Consider the following 20,563-nt stretch of genomic DNA (forward strand, 5'->3'; position numbering starts at 1 on the left):
CAACAGGACACATGTGGAATTGAGAAATAAATCTTTTTCATGTGTGTTCCTCTGCCAACTATATGAGATCTTTATTCCAGTAAACTCCTGGATTAGCATGTAGAATGGCAGGTTTCATGAAGTAAGTAAAGAATTGTTTTATTTGTTTTGTAAAAAATAAAGACAAAGACAACCACATCTCAATGAGATCTGTTACAAGACTATAAAAACAAAAGAGATCGTAAACAGTAAAAGGCAAACATGCACTAAGTAAAAAGGGCAGCATACAAACTGTTCTCTAAATATTACAATCACTTGTCAAGAAATCATTTCTGTATAGAATGTTTAAATCTAGTGCATATCAATGTGTACAAACTGTATTAAAACAACGTCTCTTAGTGTATATATTAATTGTTTCAATCATTCTGTAAAATTAGACCAGAAAAAAATAGCAGTGACCCCAAGAAATATGCAACTCAAGCTGTAGGTGGCGCTGTTCCCAGAGTGAGATGACAGGGGGGAGGCAACTGTGATGGTGATCCCTGGTCTGCAGCGTTCACAATTTGCTCCACAGAAGAAGCAGGAGTCCATGTTGTGGAGAAAAGTGGGGTTGTAAGTTCTTACTGCTTTTCTCGCTAAGAGACGGAGAAAATAATGATAATAATTTTAGGATCGTTTTCCATTTCCAGGTTAATGGTTTAAAACATTTTCAATAATGCACAACTAATGAGACTGTGTAAAATTGTACTTACCTGGTTCATAGTAGTCGTAAACCTGCACAACAGCATCCTGTGCACGGGCCACTTTATAGCTCCTGACGATGGGAAGTTTGATGCAAACCTCTGACTTGGTGAGCTGCAAAGAGCCACAAAGACAGTGTAGTAGTTTTGTCATGCCCTTTTTATTTGCTTGTTAATACATGCAACAGTGCTATGCCTCATGCTATCCTTCTGAGCTGTTAGACCTTTTACAGTATTGCACCGGACAAAGAAACTGGTTCTGTGCAGGTCTTTACAGTGACAACCTGTGGGCTCAGATAAAATTCTCAGTGTGAGGTGAATTCACAGGGGTTACACAGAGTGTGTTGTGAAGGCTGATTGATTTTATTTTCAGCCGAATGCTGAAATGAAAAAAAAAAGGTTTTTTGGTGGCTGCTCTAATAGGCTTGAGGTTGCACTCATGGAATTTGGACTCACAACTACATGGCCCTATAGTTTCTTAGCTCCATCCATGGAGATACTACAAATTAGGTTGTTCTAAAAGCTGCATTTCTGGAAATTTGGAGAAATGTGTGTAAGATTCATCGTACTGTATCATCAAGTCCTATAGGTCAGACATCTGTTGTTTATTGTACCATGATAACTTTATTTAGATAGATTATTCTTAATCTATAAAAATGAGCTGCAACCACTGGTCAGTGGGTACAACCCTGAGCTACTAGACTGCCATGTGGTTCTGTGTTTTGTCTCTTTGTCTCTAAAGAGAATTAAATCTTTACGCATAATATTTCATCAGTCTTGTTTTTTTGACTCCCAACAGCATAACAAAAGATTTCCACAAGTTGGTGTCAGAAGTGTTTGTTTTGCTGCAATGCATACAGTAAACCAGAACATGACATACTGTTGACACACTTACTGAATCGAGGTACAGGATAACTTTGTCAGGCAGTCTCTCCATCTTCCTGATAAGATCTGTTGGCACGGCAGCTCCAGGAGACAAGCTGAGACCACTTAGCATGCCCACATCCAATATAACCATACCTGTACGAGATATCACCTGACTGTCCTTTAATCTAAAGAGAAAAAAGCAAGGAGTCACATCCAAGAACAAGTTGTTATATATTATTTTTGATATGAATCGCTGCACAGTATGAAAACAAATAACATGCAAAATATAGGTTGTTACTGTAAATGAAATAGACTTGACATAAACATCTCTCTGCGTTGCAGTACTTACCTCGTACATACAGACAGCAGCATGTGATTGTGGTCTCTTTCTTCAGTAACATTAACATCCAGGGAGAAAGCCTCCTCGTCTGAGTGGTGCTGGCGACTCTGTGAAAACGCTGTGTTTTCCATGTTGTAAAAGACATTCAACTGCATGGAATAATGGAGAGGGTAAACAAAGCATTTTGAGTGATGTATTTACACTTCGGTTTACTGTACTATGTAGAAAAACTGTTTGTGTCATTACTGTGAGAACATTTTCAAAGCAGGACATTCAGCAGAAGGGTTTGGAACAAAAGAATACTGGTTTCAATATTGAACAATATCTCAGTGATACTATCCAGATCCACTAAACAACTGCATGTGTTCCAGATGTTAATTGCTGAATCCATTATTGTGCTTCTTTTGCATGTAGCTGTTTTGGTTTAGCGTCCACAATGCAGCATATTGTGCTGGGTGAAGCTATCACTCACAGCTGCTGTGTTCAATTTATTCCAGTCATGCTTCGGTGGTTAACCCATACTTATTGTTGACCTGAAAATCTTGGAAATATGGAAGCACTCCTGCATTGTCAGGGCTAGTTTAGTGATGTGGTGTTAGTATTTTCCATCAACATGGACAGAGTTGAGCAGATGACAGAAAAGCAGTAAAACTGTACCTGAAATAAAGCAAATCCTTGTCCCTCCATGTCTATGTTCAAGTGTATATCTTTGTCAGCATTAACCTTGAAAAGATAATGTAAATGTTGAAATCCCAGGTTAACAGATGTACAGTAAGAAAAGCAAAATGCAAAATGTGAAAAATAAATCCACACAGGTTTATCACCTTTTGGCTTTGATACATCCAAAAGTTAGTGGCGTTGACATTAAACGGAGACACAAACGAAGTTGCTGGTGCAGATACATTAAACCTAAGGTTGATGGCGTTTGCGCCACCGAATGCAGCGTAGTAAGAAACAGCCTGGAGGGCAACCACTGTGTCCTGAGAGAGGAAAAGTGTAACAATCAACATTATGTCACAGTATGTATACACAGTCAGGTGCAGAGTTGGAGGATATGGTAACATATTCATAAAAAGATGTGATATAATGCTATTTTCCCAACTGAACAACTGAATTTGCAATAAATATGTTCATAAATTTAATTTCACATATGGTCATTGCAAACAGATTAAGTCACATACAGTAGTTGAACATCAGTTAATTTAGTAACAGAATAAAGGTTTTGTCCCACCTGTGTTGTCCTGAAGCTTCCCAGATGATTCCTCTGCTTACTTAACCACTTTAGAAGTGTGATGCCCTCAATAAGGGTGCCACGCCTGATGTGAGCCAGCAGCACGTACGAGACAATCTCGATCTGTACTGAGCGCGGCTGCCAGTCATGTGACTTCAGGCCGTCAGAGGATCTCCACATCATAACCCCATCTGTGGGATAAAGTGACAGAAGCTGAGATCAATAGAATTATGTTGCTCACATGCAGCTCAATGATAAACATTTACATGAGGTGCTTAAAAACCTTTCCTTATTGTTGCTGCTGTTCTTGATGAATGTAGCTCTTAGGAACATAAAGATGCATTGAAGCTAAATTTTTTTTTTAACCACAGCACTCAACCAGAAAAGTTCCAGCAACTCACCAGATGGTGGTGCAATACAGCAACTTCATACAAGCTGCTCATCGACTTTGTGAAAGTCAAAGGGACATTTGTAAAAGGCTGCTTAGAGGCAGCAAGTTGCCTAGTAGTATAAAAATAAAAACCCGGACTATAAAGGTGCAATTTCAGAAGATGTAATGCATCGTGTACATCTCTACAACATGTGATTTATGGTGAAAATCTGAGACAGGAAATGCTACCTCTGATGCTATGGTATGAATGTACAAAAGCACCTTCCTCAACATAAAACAAGTGAAAGGCTTCAGTAAATCACCTGTTTGGTCAGCTCGTTTGGTCAGCTCAGACAGAGCAGTGTCAGCCAAGCGACTGTTGGCCAGAACCAGAGCATACGCCGCCAGAGCCAGGCTGTAGTTACTGACCACCCCAGTCCTCACTTGACTCTCCAGGTACGTCTGGGCCAGGGACACGTTGCCTGGGTACATTTCCTTCAACAGGAACCAGACAAAAGCCATTACTGCCAAATGACTTCCCGACTTTCCTTCCTCGAATACTTTACATCATAACCTTTAAATATTCTGTAATTCCCCGAGGTAGTTTCACCTTCTCCTCCACACACACTCCCCTTGACATACCAAATAGGTCTCGTCCTCCAGCAGGGCAATCAGTACGTAGGCAGTGAGTGCCACCGGGACATTATCCAGTCTTCCCTGCATCTCAGTGTGGATCAACCTGCCCACCTCACTGAACTCTCCCTGTGGCCCCTGGTGTTTCAAGAGCCAAGTCATGGCTCTGGTCACGACACTCTGATCAATCTGCATGTAAGGCTGAGCCTGGAGGAACAACCGCAGCACAAAGGCTGTCAGCCTGGAGACAGAAACAGAGGAGACGTTTTTATAGATTTTATGTATATCAATGCAGCACAGAAGAAGAGACGTCGCAATAAGACATATTCCCTCACACCAAATAACAAACTGGTAGGAAAATGAAAGGAGTGCGAGATTGATTTTATTTTGCAAGTCAAACCTGATTCACCTTTACTTCAAGACTTCCACACAGCTGACTATTTACACAAATTTCCCAAGGCCAGTAAGCACCGCATTAGAGTTATTAAATTATTCCACCTCGACACACACAGTATAGGATCTACACTAAACAATCTTTCACCTGTTATTTCCAGTATACTGGTAACCTACCATGTACTGCCAGATGTGTCGCTGGCTCCAAAAGCACTGAAGGAACCGTCGTCTCGTTGGTAGGACAGTTGTCTCCGATATCCTTAAACAGACAGTATAACACCTTTATATGCCATGAAAGATGAAGTGAAAATCAAACAAAAAATACCTGAATTGATACAGATGGATAAACAAAAACTTTAACAATCCCTAAGGGAAAATTTATTTATCCTATTTCGTTTATCTCAATAGTAATGATAGTAACAGTTAACAACACTATAATAATAATAATTCAATAAATACATTCATGAGTGACTTCCTTTGGCTGCTTACCATCCATCATAACACCCAGAGCCCTGCTTTTGAGCTCCTCATTACTCAGGTTTGTCTTTTCCAGGTACTGCAGAACATAAACACTTGGAGCAAAGTGGATCATGTTCTGCTCCCCACAGCCAAGAGGCATCTGAACCAGTGAATCCAGGTTGAAGGACAAGGCCAAGATCTCCCCTGTGTAAAGCAATGCATGAGAGACACAGGAAGGATTTAACAGTTACATAACATGCTGCAAACATGACATCATGTCATGATTGAAATGAATGCTTCACCATAGCAGTTCAACTGCAGCAATTGTTAACCTGAAAGTACAGTAAACCATACTTTTGAAATGGCTTTTTAACAAAAGTCAGAGCTGAGCTATTTAGTTGCAAAAGTATGGAAGAGTGGAGAAAGAAAGCAGCACTTGAAACAAAAACTCAATCCTGCACATTTTGCTTGATATTTGATAAAGCCTCTGACTATCAGAGGGCAGAAACCACAAATCTGGAAATTCCTGAGGCTCTTACCCCTCTACCGTGATAAATGCCAAACATCCCTCAACCTGAATGGAGCCAAGCCAAACAGCCTGACAGATGTTCAGAATATGTCCGTCATAAACAAACCTGTTTGATGTCCATTTTTTCAACATGCAGTACTTATTATTATTATGCAGTACATTTATAGGACTTTGGTGCACAGATATATTAACTCATCATCCAAAAACAAACAAAATGCAATGATATAACCCACATACTGTATGTCCTAATTGATTAAGAGTGCATGGAGCTGCCACTGACACAACAGGGAAGAAATGGTAGACATACCAACCAGAGCCACATGGGCCCTCTGACTGCCTGGTACCACAGCTGGTGGAAAGGAGAAGGAGAGGGACTTGGTGCCGCTCTGCACCTCTGCTGCTGGTGCCAGCTCCAGGAATAGAGTCTTTGAGTAGGACTGTTCCACGCCCTCGGGCTTTACAAACAGAGAAGCAAGGCACCATTATCACAGGATTAACCATATGCCAGGTAGCAAGTTGTATTTTATACTGCACCCATCCCCACTGTTCTCAACATCACTCATTTAGCCTGCAAACACTAAAGTTTGTAGATATTATACAATATTTATATGGTATCATACTGTACCTTCACAAGTATTTTCCGCACTATGCTCTCTGAAGCCTCTGCACATACAGCGTCAACAGATATTTCCATCTCACCCACAGCTACAGGTCTGATGGGGAACAGGGCTGAAGCAGAGACATGGCTCCCTAAAGTGAGTTTCTGGGCGTTTACCACAGAGACATCCCTCATGTCTCCCAAAACAAACTCAAAGGCCTTGCTTTGTGCGAGCAGTATGATGACCTGCGGGTAGAAAGATATGGGGAAAAAACAAACCAAAAAGAAACATTGTAAAGGGCTGAAATAATACTTCAGCAATGAGTCAGATATATGGCCAAAATATGGCACAAATGTCGTCCTTCATACCTCCATGTCCTGGTCTAAATGATTGATGATGTTCACCTCCACTACAATCTCCTCTCCCCTGATGAGGTATGATGGGACATCCAGAGATAAGGAGAAAGCGCGGGACACAGTCAACTGGGAATGAGAGGATAAGAAAACAATATCCAAAAACACAAGTCAGATTTCATTGAAAAGTTGGTAAACTTGCACTGCCTTATGGGATCTTTACTTGTCTTTGGTTTGTTTTGAGTCTTGTGAGTTTCTCTGAGTGGCAGTGAGGGGAAAGACTGAAAATTCAATTGACATCACTTTCCTGGAAAAGGACAGACAGAGGACTTCTGGGAAGTACCCTAAATTAAAGAAACAGTGGTAGTTTATCATGACACATATTGAGAATGAAGTTACCTTTAGTGGCACAGGAGTGAAGCCAAAACCCAGGTTGTCTGACATCACCAGCGCTACAGCTCTCAAAGAAGTAACACCTTCTGGCACTGGTATTTTCCCACTTGTCCAAGTGTTACCACTGATAGAAAAGACCGGAAACAAAATATGTCACATAATTTATGTAGCAAGTCCTGTCCTAAATATGGAGACACAGTGAATACAGATTACTCATATGCACCTTTCAGCACTCACCTAACATTAGTGTCTATCCACAGCAAAGTTTCAGCAGCAGACATCCATCGGCTCCAGTACCTCTCCACCAATAGGGCATCTCCTATTAAACCCCCCATCAAAAATAGATCAGAAGAGGCTCAGACTGAATTTATATTGAAAGACTGAAGGTTAAATTGAAATAACAGGATTAATACAATGTGCTAAATGGCCACAAGAGCAACTCTAAATAGAGAGCAGATGCTAGATTCAAATAATAACTGTGTATTATATATCATCATACCATTCTTTGTTCCACGGGACTGCTTTTTCTGATACAGTCTGGCATTAGTCAGCATCCTAATATTACATTCAGGCTGTGTGAAAGACACAAAAGAGTTGATTGCAATGACACATGCGTTGTTGCAGCTGCTATTACAAACAGTGTATTTTTAGATGCACACCACCATTACACCCTACGCAAAGTGGTCCACCATCAGATGATGCATCTTCAGTGTGACAGACAGTGAAAAATAGGTCAGGCCTTGGCAGGTGATGTAAGGTGTAAAACTGTCTCAGCTCTGTGGGTGCCTGAGGAAATGTCGGCTTTTAAATGATCTATTTTAGCGGACACAATGCTTGCTGCCAGAGTCTTGGAGATGAGAAAAGGTCATCATACGACAATCCACTGTGATGAAGTATCATCTCCTCTGACTTGCATCCATCAGTAACCCCCAGGTCATGCACTCAACCCACTTGAGTTACCAGAAACAACAGAATCATCTCCCAACAAAGCAGAAAGATAGGTTACACCCAGACCGACTGGTTTAGCGGTCACACGCTGAATAGTAGTAGAGTATCCAACTGGGAAAAGTGTGTCTTTTGAGATTTTACAACAGATTAAGGTGACTGAAAGGACTGTTGCTTTGTAATTAAACTGTGAAATGGACAAAGGAGAAATGCAGCAAATCTGACAGTATCTAAGCACGTGGCTTTCTGAAGGAAGTTCACAGGAGTTTATGTTTCAGAGATTGTATTTTGCTCCTTTTGTCGGGGCTTTTAGTGCAGCGTAGCTTCCAGGTTCCTATCAAGTGACGCCAAATGCCAACCGCAAAACATAAACTAATCAGTGTTTTGAAAGGCAAACACAGCATTCCTTTAGGCTTTGGGAAATGAAAAGAGTTGTCATACCTGCTTCACTTCTAAGTCCATGTCATCCTCTGGAGTCTCATCATGTGTCTCCATTACCACAATCCCTACCTGGGACCTGGGTTCTTGGGTAGTCACAGTGAGTGACACCTGCTCACCTGGCTGAGCCTTGTCACCGCTCCACTTTAGAGATACCTGAGGAGAGCGAACATACAGATGATCAGAGGAGAACTATGCACCTGTCTGAGTACAACAAAGTGCGGCGATAGAACAATATATTTTAAGTACATTGTTGTGTTGAGCGATAGGTATGTGCGCCGTGTCGTGGGTGACTTCTCCATCAGAGAGGATGCAGTAGACGGTGACAAAGGCCTCAGGAGACCAGGTCAGTGTTGGGGTCAAAGAAAAAGAGGGGGAGTTCTTTGTCCCAGCAGCCACCACCTGACCTCTAGAGCTCACCTGGAGGTATGATAATTACAGGAAAGGGTTTGTTATTTGCATTCAACCATTAACAGCTAATGAGCTACAGTGTACAGTAGATTTATAACATCCCATAATGATCTGTAGCCCTGTGTCCACTGAAGTATACAGCATTTGCAGGCTTTACACTACAGTTAATGATGTGCTGGTTGGAGCTTAATTAGAGAGAACATTCAAGAGTAACTGATTTAATATCAATCTATATGGAAATATAAAATGTCACTCAAAACTAAGTACAGAAATATTGGAGGGCGATTGACACATACAGTATGTGATGTAAGAGCCATGATGTGTGGATGATAATTAAGTTTTCATAGTTTTGAATTTCATAGTTTATAATTTCAGTCTTTGCATAATATGTTCATGAGAATGCTCCTTTTTTGCATTTCTCATCACATGCAACTAAAGTAGTTTAGATGACAGCTGCGACAGGAATGGGAGCACAAAGTTTTGTCATAGATGTAATTTGATTTTTTTGCTCAAGAAAACATTTTTTGATATGGATTACATCTCATTTTTCATTAGCATAAGAATGCATACCAGTCCTACAGCTCATTAGAGGCTTTTGACACTCAGAAGGAAAGCCACGTATGTGACACCACAAAAGATTTCCAGCTACTGTAAAGGAGTGAATTTGGAAATTGCAACAGTATTGTTATACTGTAGATTGCATGTTAAATAATAAATGTTTATCATATATCTTCAGTGAAAAGATTTAACCTTAAAAACATTTTCAAGGTTATTAGAATCCTGAGGAAGTTATATAGAATATTTACTAAACTGAAATAACTTAATTAAACTTACAACAAAGTGAAGTGCAGTTGGTTTAAAGGTACTCTCCACTTCTATTGAAAGAGGTGATCCAATCTGAAAAATAGAAATGTTATGTAAAATACATACTACATAACAAATACTACACAATAAATACCTTAATTTAGAAATGGACTGTACACATACATAAGCGCAAAGCAAAGGGTTACCTGTGCATGTAAGGCATTGATTGGGGAGATCTGAATGTAGGAGTCACTAGGAGAGGAGTAGTTGTTGTAGACTCTCAGAGTCTCTTCACTGGATTGGAATATGGCCTAAATATAAACACAATATTTAAAAAAAAAAAAAAGGAAAAAAAAAAGAATCAAAATGATTATTTGAGAAGATGCCGTCAGTCTTTTTCTTTGCTTGGTATTTTTTCAGACATTAAAGAAATTAAACGAACTTTTTAAAATCCATTTCTGAATCTGATCTTAGTTAACAGATCTTAGATGCGGTCATCTTTCCTACTGCTAAGGAAGTGTGTAATCTAACTGTATGAAACTACTCATCTTACGCATAACAGAGCTGCTTAAATATCACTTTTTTGCCCGCCCAAGGACCAACATCCTGGATACTGGGAATCAAAATACTAACCCGAATATCAAGCATCTCTACTTGATCCTGTACTCTAAACCTCATGTGGACATCCCCGTCCTGCGGCACCAGGACAGTCATAGACACAGTTGTAGGTTCAGGATTAGTGGATGACCTTCTCTGAGTGACCTCAACCACAGCAGAGTACATTAGATCCTGTGAGGTCAGAACCTTCCCATCGTATCTAGAGATCCTGAGCTGTGGATAAAAGAGCAAGGAATTTACAGTAGTCCCTGGAAAGCACAGTTTAAAACAGCTGTTGATCAACATAGTTATAATAATTCACTCACTTTTGTAGAGAAGTGCAAAGATGGTCTGAGTGATGGTGGGAAATCATGGAACATAAGCTGGTATGTGTCCTGCATAAGTTGGACTTTGACTGTCTTGTTCACTTTAAAACCTGAGGTGACAATAGATCGTGCAATTTAGTGATGTAAAGAATATTTATACTTCTATAAACACTTTACTGTCTCTATACTTTAAAGTCCATCTCACCGGTAGAGCCGACAGTAACACAGGCAGCTACATGCACGCTATGGCCACGGTGGCTTATTCCTGATGGAGTGTGTAGGGCTTGGAGTTGGTCTTTGCTGAAGAAGAACTGTGTTGACCCATAGATCTGAAAAACAATGGTCAAAAGTTTTCCATTACCATTAAGTAGACAGATACATTGTCTGTAAATGCACTACAGGGACAGTAAAACCCTCACCTCTTTGGTTTGTGTTAGCATGTGTGGAGAGGCTGCATCATACATATTAGGTGCAGGCGTCACTGAGACAGCTAATGTTCCCTGTACAGGTTGTCCGCTTGGGTAACTGAGGAAACAAATCCCAGATGTCTTCAGTTTATATGTAAATGTGATATTATTGGTGTCAATGAGCCGATCAAACTCACACTGCTCTTACAGATCCAGAGATGTCATCTCCAACCAGGACTCTTGATGGGGTCTTGACCAGCACTTCAAACTGAGGATGCTCTGCAATAATCAGTCAGTTAAATTGTTGTAAATGGCAGAAATAAGAATGCAGGTTTATATATTTTCAAATCTATCATGAGAGCAAGGTATTGGCATGGCTTGTATGAAATCAGAAATACATCTAGCAGATGTAATCTTTCCACTTGTTTAAGTTGAATATTGAAAGAGCTCTGATATGCATCCAGTATAAGTGATTGAAGACCAATAAGCTTCCGCCTGAGCATGAATGCATTCAAAGGTTTATATCAAGACAATTTATGAAGCTTTAACAGCCCATGTTAGACAAATAATCCAAAAGCTAGAGTTTATTTTGTTTCCTTCCACAAACACACATGTCAATTCTGAGCTGTAGAGGAGGGATCGCAACAAAATGAGGAGATTTATAGCTAATACGGTTGTACCCTTAGACAATACCCACTTGGTTTGTCTGGGTGAGACTGTTGATGCCTCATATTAACTTTGGATTTGCATTTCTACACAGCATCAACAGAGGATTGTTTGGAAATGGCAGTTTTGAAACAGCAGTGTTTACAATGGGCCTTTCAGAGAACAGTGTGAGCAGGTCTGTATGAAAAATATGAACCTTTCAGAAACCAATATCAAGATTTTAGGTCTGTTACCATGATGCTCCACAATGAATGTTTTCTCTTCATTGACACCCTGTAGTAAAGAAGAAACAGAGGTACAATCGTCATGTGTTCAAACACAAGTCTTTTTAAATACACAAATTCAAAGGTAATAAAAAGAAAATCAATCCTACATTCACTGTTGCTGAAATCACCCACTGTCCAAGAGGAGCTGACTGGGATAAAGTGAACTCCCGCAAAACAATCCCCAGATTCCCTGTGGACTCCCACCTGTCGACAACATTCCCACTGGGATCCTGTGTGTAACAAAGGAACGTCAGTCAATTTTCCCACCTCTACACAATGGCTGGGTAGAAATCTATTCACCTCCCGCGGCTTTGTTCTTTCACACACAAACACACCAGAAACCTACCCGTACAGAGACATCCACTCTCCCTTTGTATGGATTGTTATCCAGCCGGACACTCACAACCCTGACTCTGATGGTATCGCCTGGCCGGCAGCGTGATTTGTCAGTTTGGATGACGGAGGAGACATTCTTTAGGTTGAAGCTGAGGGCGGTGGTGTTGGAGAAAATGAGACTATCACCCTTGTAGCCTCTCACCATCAAGCTTAGGAGAGAATTCTGGGATATAGAGCCAGGAATCTGGAGCGAGTTTAAAAGCATTATCAGACACATAAACCTGTGATATCAGGCTTATGAATTGTTCTCATATCTGTGGAGGGAAAATTCTTTGATTTTCTGAGAGTAGGAAGAATAAAGTAAAGATGAACAAAGAGGGAAATATACTCACAGGTGGGAGTGTGAGGACTCGGGTCAAACCTTGAAGTGAACACAGAGTGAAGATTTAGCTTTCTAAAAGGTCAAAAATGAATGTGCAAATCAAGCCTAAATCTAAGTGTAATTGCAGTGTCACCTCCTTGGAAGTCCAGTGTTTGGACTACGCTGATATTTCCATGTGTCAGCTCAGCCGTCACCCTGCCAGAGAAGTCTGCAAAAACAGTGACAGCCAGCGGAGTGGGTGTCCCAGCGTGCAGCACCTCTGGGCTTGAGATCAGAAACAATGTCCTAATGAAGACAAGGCACGAGAGAGACATCATCAATGAGTCAAACAATATGAATTTGTGCTGTATCAGTTTGTGGTGGTGAGGAAAAAAGTGAGGGAATCCTTAGAATTTACCTGGTTTTCTGGATCAATTTATCTTAAAATGTGAACACAATGTCCCAGAGTTAATCAAATATCATTGAAACATTCACAGTACTAATAGAAAAGGTAAGTTAATTAATGATTTTGATTAGTTTAAAGTGACTCTGTGGTAGATTTACTTTCACTGTCCTGATGTATCACTCAGCTTCTCCCGAGTTTCAACAGGTGAGGATGACACTTTTTTTGTGGAAAGCTTTACACTCCCCTTTTTACACCATACAGTATGCTTCATCTTCTTCCCAAACAACTCAACCGTAGTTTATTCAGTATACAAAACAATTTCTGGTAGAGTCATGGAGTGACTAACTTCAGATATGTAGTATACTCATGATGAAAGACGTGAACCAGCTACAATGACCATCTGAAACCTTACGCTGAAACTGTGACGGTGTCTGTTAGATTAAATCCAAAGGGTTGACTATGTAAAACCTGAAAATGAATTTCGGTGTACTTGGAAGTTGCTGTTGTGATTTTATATACAACAAACTGTACCACGTACCTGTCTGGGTCCTGAGTCGAAGCAGGTACAGCAAAACACAGAACTCCCAAACACACAACCAGGGTGCAGATGCCTTCCATGCTTCTGTTCTCGTCTTCGTCAAACATCCAAACGCTTCGCTCAGATGTCAAACTACAGACAGTGACCACTTATACAAGCACAACTGACCTGAACTGTGTGTGACAAAACTCCACCTCCTGTCCTCACACCTACACCCCTCACATGTTCACACACACAAGGATGTGGACACATTATTATTACACGTTCTTTGTCACACACAATGGATAAGTGGAGGGGTAGGGGTGGGGGGCTTCACACACGCCTTTGCCCAGGGGGGAAGCATCTCATCTGTCTATTCACAGTGTGACAATTCCCAGTCCAGTCCAAAAGCACAGAGACTCTCTGGCGTTAGTGTATCCGTACTGGGAAGGAAGCACATCTCGAGTGGCAGAGGGAACACAACACTGTCTGTGATACGTAACACAAAGCCATCTGGGAGTTGAATTCTTGGCATGAAAACAGAGGCTTCTAGCTGAATCTTAACTGTTTTTGTAAACATTTTGCGAGTAAAGCATTCTCCTTGGAGAACAAATCCCCGTTATCACACTTCAGCTATCTGGTAAACAGGTTTGACATTTTAATTACTTTGCGACAATGCGGGGTGTCAAGACGGCAGAGGAGTGGGGTGATAATGAGAGTTTATCTTGGGAGAATAATGTGGATGGTGGAAGGAAAACACAGTTAACTTTGTCCAAATGCTCAGTCCAAAAAAAGTTATTTCTACCATCACTGGTTTAAACTTGAGTAAATGTCACTGTTGTGCACTGTATGCCAGAGTGACACAAAAATACAGGTTACGCACAGGATTAGTGACTAGAATAGCAGGACAGAGGAGAGTAGCTGACATTGTGGGGCCACGTTTTAACCACTGAGCAGTGATTAAAATTTTCTCTGGGGAACATGATGGAACAGGCTCAATGACAACCTGCATTAACTCTTTATCACCGATAGGAGGCAGCAAACTCAAGGATAACTAAGCTAAACCAAAACTGGAAACGGTGGGAGTACTTGACTTAGCCAAAAGCCAACAAAAGGGAACTATCTGATCACATGTTTACACAATAGTCACACATTATTATTTGTTTCATATTAATATTTTATTTCTTTGGTATCATGCTTTTTTTCACACTAGTTACATATGAACATGTTTTACAATATAAAAGGCACATCCGTCCAACATTTGGCACATACGACTTTGGCAACAGACTCGGCTTCAAACATGTCGTTACCTGGTGTTTCGTTTCTCAGCACTGGTGAAGTATGACAGTGTGTTTTTGTGCATCTGTGAGAATGCAGGTGGAACGTGACATTGTGTTGAAACCGGATGTGCAAACTTGTGTCAGCTCGTATTCTTTTTGCTCTATGTCACTCCTGCAATGCACGTCCCTGAGCACCTGAACAGCACTGGCCCACTTGTGATAACACGGAGGCACTTTTTGAGTTATGGATTTTAAAACGTTTACTGTCACTAAAAAAAAAAATAAAAAAAAAAGAGAGAGAAATTTTTAACTTGGACAAATGTTCTGACTGGTCTGCAGCCTTGCCACATAATACTACTGAGCTTTCATCAAGACCACAGCAGTTCTGTCAAAACTGTACATTACATTCTTACACCATCAAAAGTGCTGACAAAGTGCATATTTACAGAGAGCTAAAAGGGTCAGGAGCAAATGGAATCTTTGCAAAGTATCACATACAAGGTTAAAAGGCAAAAAAAAAAAACATATTTGAAGAAAACATGTCTTTGACAAAAGACATGTTGTAATACAGTACTTTCTGCCAGTGAAGTACCAGTGTGGAGACATATACAGCAAATCACTCTGTACATACACCATACTCCACATACTCTGAATTTCTACTTAAGGGGGTCATATCCTTTACCCTTTGCATTCAAAAGGCAGCATTTTGTTAATCATTCCCTCCCCCTCCTCAGTTGGTCAGATGCTGCTCTGCATATTTCACTCAACTGGATAAGTCATCTACTTTCACTGTATCTGAACTCTTCAGACTACATATTGTATGTGAAATGCCAGCTGATTAAGCATAAGAAATGTTGAAATACTGACTGTGGAGGTGGTGGGAACAGACCGCTCAAAACAAAATAGATTTTCACCACACCACCTCCACAGTCTTAACCTGAACAGTTTCCTATGACAGCAAACAAAGGAGAAGAGGGAGAAGACAACTTCATCCCACAACAGCAAATTAAAACTCAAAATTATTATTTCTTAGAAAAAGGTCTGGTTCGACATTAAGCCTTTGTATGTTATTGTTACAAACTCAGGATGAAATATGTCTTTGACAAAAGGACTAAACAAAGACTTTTTTAGCTGTGAGAATTTGACTGAAAGTAAACACAATTATTGAGTAAATATCTTAACTTTTTCCAACGTTAAACCCTTTTCTTGCCTAAGCTGCAGAATCACATTAAAAGTTAATGGAAATCACCAGAGAAGAAAAAGCTGATGTTCATCAGGGTTTCTATTCTCTATTTATGATGGCTTCTTCTCACTGTTATTGTTGTTTCTACAACTATCTGCATTTTAACGGCAAGAAAAAATAATATTTTCATGTTAAAGGTTGCAAATTTAAGCTTTTAACGTCTCATTATTGCTCAAACAGAAGAACGGCTCCTCCAGTTTCCAACACCTGCTAAAGGTGTGGTATAGTATTCAGGGAACCATTGTTGTGTTTCCTTTGATGAGTCCTTAGGGATCCAGTATGGATTGTCTGTCAGTACCTGAAGCAGTCACATCTCAAAATGGCGATACACGTTCTCCACGTAGCTCAGGACCCTTTGCCAGTCAGGACCACCTGCCCTCAGCATCTCCTCCACCGTCTGCCGGACAATGATTTCAAATAGGTTTATAAACCTCAAACTCAACCTCAGGTCAGATGTTCCTTTGCTGTTACATTGCTTGTAAAACGCAATATTTTTATTCATGTACTTAGCAAGAAAATGTCTTACAGATGAGCAGTTGCAACAGATGTACATGAAAGGGAACCCCAAAGAAGCAGAAACTGCTTATAAATAGGGGACCAGCTCTTACCAGGGTTTGTGTAATCCCAACAGTCTCCCCTGTTTTGAATGCCAGACTGAGATTCTCCTTCTGCAAAGAAAAGAATGAATCAATAACCTGAACACCATAAATCAAACGGTCCTGTTCATTTGCACAGGCAGGGACATTTCCTACCTTGTTCTCTGGAGTCAGAGTGCTATAAGGGATGTGAGAGGGGAGGTAGGTGTGGTAGACAGCGCAGAAGGCCAGACCATCAGCCCAGCTGCTGCTGAAGTTGGTGATGTCAATATTCTGCAAGGAAAATGAAAGACAGAATAGGAAATAGAAAGGAGGTCCAGTGGTTTTAGTTTTAATGGAGAAAACTGGAATTTGAATTGTTTTAGTTTAATTCCTTTCTTCTTTTTTTTTACTGAGAATATAAAAGCAATGTGACATCTTGTTAGGGCTGAACCCTAAGAAAGACAATTAGGAAACTTTGTACCTAAGACAACACACTAATTCATGCAAAGCACCAAGTTGATATTCTTCCTTTGAAACTGTCATAGATCAATACAACATGCTGCTGTTTTGGAAAACAAAAACAAGAAAAAATATTAACCTACATTTAAAAAAATGTTTCAGTCTAGTTTTAAGAAAAACGTATGTACTAAAGTACAAATCCAGGATTCACCTTATAGCCTTGGGTTCGGATCTGACACCAGCGGAGCAGTGAGTTTCTCTTGGAGCCTCCATGGCGACGCAGCAGTGGATTGAAACCATCTTGGGACCTAGCAACGAGACACAAACTGCTCAGGGCTTCAGATTTTTTATTTTCAAATGACAGGAGTGCTTGTTATGATTTTGTAGAAGTAGAAGACAATCTTTTCACATACAGTAGTTAACTGTTGTACTGAAAGAAAAACTTGAAACGGTGATTCAGGTGAGAGAAGTGTTTTGGCCCCAATATTGAGGTTTAAAAGTTCAGCAGACAAATGTACTTGGGTCAAAACGACTTATTAGTTTTACACAGGATGTAGCAATTAGGTTGGTCTCTTGGAAACAATGGTCCGTCAGAGTGAGTGTGTGTGTTTGTGTGTGTTTGTGTGTGTGTGTGTGTGTTTGTGTTTGTGTGTGTGTGTGTGTGTGTGTGTGTGTGTGTGTGTGTGTGTGTGTGTGTGTGTGTGTGTGTGTGTGTGTGTGTGTGTGTGTGTGTGTGTGTGTGTGTGTGTGTGTGTGTGTGTGTGTGTGTGTGTGTGTGTGTGTGTGTGTGGGACTGATTGGACTCACTTGGGGGGAGCTAACTCGGTGAGGGCAGAGTTGTACTTGTTCAGAGACTCCTCACGTTTTCCTGCAAAGACAAGCAGCCATACTGCCTTACAGCCAGTCACAATAACGAACAAGCAGCACTGAAAGGAGAGATGTTGAGTTACGCAACCAGTGACCCATCTACACATTTTAAAGCCACATTCATTCTTTTTTTCCCTTCTTTTTCATTGCCTTTGCAGGGACATTGCTTTGCTTCTTTGAGCATTACTAGTATCAAATATCATGCAACACAATAATGATAAACAATCAGCTATGTGTGTGCACTTGGTTTGGCCTTATGCACACACACACACACACACAGCAGGGAGCCTTAAAGACATTGCTCAATAGCACCACAAGTGGTCAAAGGTTCCACATGGTGCCTTTAACACTTGTAAAAGTAAAAAAAAAACATATGACATATTATTAAAAAACATATGACATATTATACACAAACGTTTTGCACACACACTCACCTATGTCACTGCTTGATCTGCTGTCTTGCCAATCCAGACTTCTTCGACCTCTTAGTTGCCCCAGGTTCTTGAGGACAAACAGAATTGATACAAATTAGGGCAAAATCGTTGCATGAACTGATTAAGTCCACAGGCACCTACAGTACTGGCTAACAACCAGAAACGAAGAAAGAACTAACAAGTAACCACTAGTGAAGAAGACAAATTATCTCACCTTGTTCGTGGGTCCAAGTGTTGCGGCAGTGTTGGACTGAGAGGTCCCATTCTGCGTGCTGAGGGAGTCTGAAGAGGCAGGTAGTCTGGACAGGCTTCTGTAATATTACAATACACAGCGAAGAGTTTTAGTGTTTTTGATGGCATTTTTTCCTGGGCAGCTATTCCACTCAGCTGCAGCCAAGTGGCCCCGTAAAAGCCTGTGGATTGAGTGCAACACATTCAGAAGAGGCCACAATCACAGACCTGACCAAATTTGGCAATTGTTATTCATTTCTGCCTGCGGTGTCAGAGACAAAAAATGTTTAAGACGGGAAAGAGCCTTTGTTTTTAAATATCTGACTGTCTGACCACACAAAGTGACGCATTAGTAATGTGCTGCAGAAATTCTTGTGTATTCTTCAAAAAAAAGCTAAATAGTTTCTCGCACCTTGATCTCTCCGTGGGACCGGTCCTCCGTGCCTCCGTGGATCGCAACTCTTCTCCGCTCCTGTCCTCATTGGTTACGTTTCTCAGGTAACGTTTGGCCACATCCTTACAGCCCGTCCTCGCCTCCTCGCTGACGACATTCTTCGTCACGTCATTCTCGCTCCTGCTCTCCGTCAACTCCCGTCCTGACCGGTACGCGGCCCTATCCGTGCCCCTCTGGGTCCCTTCTTTGCCGTCAGACGTGTTGTTTGCTTCTGCGTTGGGCCTCTCTGGTTCCTGACATGAAGCCTGAGCATCAGTTTTGCTCTGAGCCTGGGTGAGAGCTGCCAGTTTCTGCCTACTCTCCTTTAACTCCCCTCTCAGAGTGACCAGCTGCACATCAGCCTCCTTCTGTCTCTGCTGGGCCGCAGCCAGCTCCCTGTCCACATCCTTGTGCACCGCTCGAAGCGCCGTCAGCTCCTCTTCTGCCTCGGCTCTCAGGCGGTCTGCCACTGACACCGCCACCTGGAGGTCAGCCTGGAACTGCAGCCATTCCCCACGCTCCGTCTGGAAGGTAAACAACAGTGCACAACGTGTTCACATGGGAGACCGTTTCACTCCATCTGAAGATGCTTTGTAGCAACACAGGCTGACATTTAACGTGCCTTGTTTTTCTTAAAAGATTGATGCTGGCACAGAATTAGCAACACGTCAGCTCATCTTGACATTTATTTTGAAAAATTTTGTCACTGATGTCACCTCTCAAAACAGATCCAGCCACTTTATACACACTTGAAGTAATTTGCAAAAGTCATATTAAACTTAATCATAAATCATTTCTAACAACACTTGGAATCCTGTAAAACCTCTGTGTGGCTGTACATGATCATGTTACCATGGTCGCCATCTAAGGTTAATGTGGTAGCAGGGAAATGACATTAGTCATAACACGAGCCAAAGTACTGGACAGTTTTACAAAAATGCTGACATAATGACACAGAAATGTGAAAGGATTACCAACAACATCACAGCTCATCCTGACCCCTGGCATGAAAAACATTTTCTTATTTAAATCTGCTCCTCAATAATACATGCAGCTCATGTTGTCATTGCAGTATTGTATAAACAAGCTGCAACACTAAGACAAGGATTATTGTGCTGTCAGTCATTTTCCCGCAATCATTCCATACACAGGATTAAAACGGGCATTTTTTAAACCCAATCTGGGTCTGACTGCCAAAAGCAGACATAGCTGAACCCTCAGTAGACAATGACTAATCAAATCAAATCAAATGAGCAACATTAGGAGAGCAACTCATTAGGACAACTCATTAGGAGGCTACAAGTTGAACTAAACTGAACTGAACGGCAAGCCTCAGCAAGCAGAGAGGAATGGCAGTGGCAAGTCATCTCTAATGAGGCAAAAAGGTTTTTATTCATGTCATCTAAAATCAACTAACCAAGAATGTGAAAAAAAACAAAAAAAACAACCCCAAACAAGTCTGGACGACGACAGACAGAACACATTTAAGCAACATTTTTGGAGCATTGTGAAATTGGCTCCTGTATCACCATTCCTGTGGTTCATTGAGTGTTTTTCTTGTTACCCACTGTCACCCATTAGAAACGCACTTCTTAGATGAGAAACTTCCACTAAAACAGATTTGATTTCAAGATCAGCGGTAACCAAAAGGAGACTCACACCCAATGAAGCC

General features: G+C 41.0%; 1 protein-coding gene across 1 annotated transcript in view; it reads right to left on the reverse strand.

Annotated features, from left to right (window-relative positions):
- Positions 1-399: 399 nt before the first annotated feature.
- The window catches only part of LOC311005256 (CD109 antigen), a gene marked incomplete at its 3' end in the record, with an annotated part of 28,354 nt that continues 8,190 nt past the window's right edge, over positions 400-20,563 (reverse strand). The window contains exons 5-39 of the mRNA XM_083997612.1: positions 18,871-19,415; positions 18,442-18,538; positions 18,228-18,294; positions 17,734-17,794; positions 17,138-17,234; positions 16,642-16,758; positions 16,498-16,557; positions 16,201-16,286; positions 12,598-12,749; positions 12,475-12,503; positions 12,093-12,326; positions 11,854-11,976; positions 11,714-11,753; positions 11,023-11,093; positions 10,118-10,315; positions 9,691-9,795; positions 8,519-8,689; positions 8,273-8,425; positions 7,386-7,458; positions 7,124-7,205; positions 6,893-7,010; positions 6,509-6,622; positions 6,167-6,385; positions 5,849-5,996; positions 5,043-5,216; positions 4,731-4,812; positions 4,170-4,401; positions 3,851-4,022; positions 3,158-3,348; positions 2,751-2,906; positions 2,584-2,649; positions 1,936-2,075; positions 1,615-1,771; positions 732-834; positions 400-614 (exon numbers count right to left, since the gene is read on the reverse strand). Of these exons, the coding sequence (XP_083853738.1) occupies positions 400-614; positions 732-834; positions 1,615-1,771; positions 1,936-2,075; positions 2,584-2,649; positions 2,751-2,906; positions 3,158-3,348; positions 3,851-4,022; positions 4,170-4,401; positions 4,731-4,812; positions 5,043-5,216; positions 5,849-5,996; positions 6,167-6,385; positions 6,509-6,622; positions 6,893-7,010; positions 7,124-7,205; positions 7,386-7,458; positions 8,273-8,425; positions 8,519-8,689; positions 9,691-9,795; positions 10,118-10,315; positions 11,023-11,093; positions 11,714-11,753; positions 11,854-11,976; positions 12,093-12,326; positions 12,475-12,503; positions 12,598-12,749; positions 16,201-16,286; positions 16,498-16,557; positions 16,642-16,758; positions 17,138-17,234; positions 17,734-17,794; positions 18,228-18,294; positions 18,442-18,538; positions 18,871-19,415 (4,848 nt within the window). The remainder of the gene's footprint in view (positions 615-731; positions 835-1,614; positions 1,772-1,935; positions 2,076-2,583; positions 2,650-2,750; positions 2,907-3,157; positions 3,349-3,850; positions 4,023-4,169; positions 4,402-4,730; positions 4,813-5,042; positions 5,217-5,848; positions 5,997-6,166; positions 6,386-6,508; positions 6,623-6,892; positions 7,011-7,123; positions 7,206-7,385; positions 7,459-8,272; positions 8,426-8,518; positions 8,690-9,690; positions 9,796-10,117; positions 10,316-11,022; positions 11,094-11,713; positions 11,754-11,853; positions 11,977-12,092; positions 12,327-12,474; positions 12,504-12,597; positions 12,750-16,200; positions 16,287-16,497; positions 16,558-16,641; positions 16,759-17,137; positions 17,235-17,733; positions 17,795-18,227; positions 18,295-18,441; positions 18,539-18,870; positions 19,416-20,563) is intronic.

Source organism: Trachurus trachurus (genome assembly GCF_905171665.1).
Source record: "Trachurus trachurus genome assembly, chromosome: 22".
In the NCBI taxonomy this organism is placed as follows: Eukaryota; Metazoa; Chordata; class Actinopteri; order Carangiformes; family Carangidae; genus Trachurus; species Trachurus trachurus.